The 1853-nt window shown below is 44.1% G+C and overlaps 1 protein-coding gene across 1 annotated transcript.

Moving 5' to 3' along the window:
- Positions 1-787: 787 nt before the first annotated feature.
- Positions 788-1174: within the span that the record gives for nad1 (NADH dehydrogenase subunit 1), a trans-spliced gene. Coding sequence (YP_009709927.1) covers positions 788-1174 — 387 coding nt within the window.
- Positions 1175-1853: the final 679 nt, after the last annotated feature.

Raw genomic sequence — 1853 nt, 5'->3', positions numbered from 1 at the left:
GGCTTGCGAAACTAAGTAGGGCCTTTTGAATTGAATCTTAAGTAGTCTATCAGTGGTGCGAAGCGGCTTTGCCCCTTTTCAGTAGGGGAGCGAAAGGTTAGACCTTAGAAAGTCAGCGAACAGCGGTTCTTCTATGTAGGTATAGGTATGGCGTTCCCTCTTGACTCTCCTAACGTCGAGCTAAGTGACTTCGTAACCTTTGCGTAGCGTAGTAGAATGAAGGCTACGCACCGACGCTCTCTTATCTATTAGCCTAAGCGTCTTCGCTAACTCGCTCGCCTATTATACTACACCCTACTATACAATACATTAGTAGGGTAGGCTAGGCTAACGCTTACTTCTACTAATGTATTGTATAGTAGCGCCTTTTCCTTTTTGAATAACCCCATTATCTTTCATAAGTCAAGTAGGCGAACCTATAGGTCCTTAGTAGCGTTGACAAAGAAGAACAGCCGGTTAAAAGATAAAAGACAGCGAATCTTTTTATTTATATCCTTATATATTTTAAATAATAATAAATATATAAAGAAGGCCAGCTTGACAAGCTACCCTTCTTCTTGATCTGAGGTGCGAAGATAAACATCTCTTTTTTATGACTTCCACTTATCGATCCCGGCCCGGAAAAGTGACCGACCAGGGCCCTATTGATGAATGAAAGAAAGGGTTTATAAGCCCTAGCCCTTGTAAGCCCACACCTGTGTAGAGTAGATCGTTCAACACCTGCGGCACAAACCCATTTTTGACCTATTGGTCCTAGTATCATAGGCGACCGAACGGCCGCCCCCTAATTACTAGACCGACCTGCTATAATAATTCCATAAACACCTAGCGAAGATATGGCAAACAAATAAAGTAGCCCTATGTTCGGATCTGACAATACCATACCATAATCAAAAGGTACAACGGCCCGAGCGACCAGACTTAACATAAATGTAGCCACTGGAGCCATTCTAAAAAGGGAGAAATTAGCACTACTTGGTGAAATAGGTTCTTTTAGAATCAATTTCGAACCATCTGCTAGAGGTTGTAACAATCCGAACAATCCCACTACATCAGGACCCTTTCGACGTTGCACAAAAGCCATTACTTTACGTTCAGCTAGCACTAAAAAGGCTACTCCTAGTAGAAGTGGTAGAATTATTCCAAGTATTTCAGCTGGAACAGCTATGTACGTTTTCGATTTTCTATTCACTCATGATCTGGCCTGGTCGAGTCGACCCAATCATGATATTGAAGGATGGGACCTTTTCTCGAAAAACCCTGGATCCCGGGAAGAGTTGAAGATGGTGCAACATCGAATCCTGTTACGTTACTTCGAATGGAATCTTAGCCCGCCTCACTTGCTTTCTTTACTGCATAAGGGCATAAGCGAAGTCAAGGGATTTCCTTCTAACTAGTGGCTGAGAATATACCTTCATTCAACAGATTTTTGATTGCATGCTCTGGGTCTGGAATCTTTGCTCTTCTCTTTTGCATTTCCGCTGCCTGCGTTCTTTCTTCGTGTCCGTTCGTATCGCAAAGCGGGTCGACGCCAGCTATAATGGTTGAAAAGAGGGGGGCCAACCAAGACCCCCTAGCTTTGTTCGATAAAGCAAACGATTCGTTCCGACAACTTCGGACCAGATTAACCCTTTGAATTAGCCGATCTTACAAAATCGATTGGGCGGGCTGGTTGGGAAGGGGCGGAGAAAAGAATCGCTGAGAGATAGATTCTACTATTTAGTCAGGACAAATGAGTGGCTGTGCAGCATACTCCAGAGGAGATTGACCTTTCCCCGAGTCAGTCCAGTCAGAAAGGGGAAGGCCCGCTGTCTAGACTGCATTTCGGGAGTTTGAACACCATCCCATTTCAA

This window comes from Manihot esculenta, mitochondrion (genome assembly GCF_001659605.2).
Source record: "Manihot esculenta mitochondrion, complete genome".
Lineage (NCBI taxonomy): Eukaryota > Viridiplantae > Streptophyta > Magnoliopsida > Malpighiales > Euphorbiaceae > Manihot > Manihot esculenta.
Note: the sequence above shows the minus strand (reverse complement) of the source record. Positions and strands in the feature narration are given on the sequence as shown.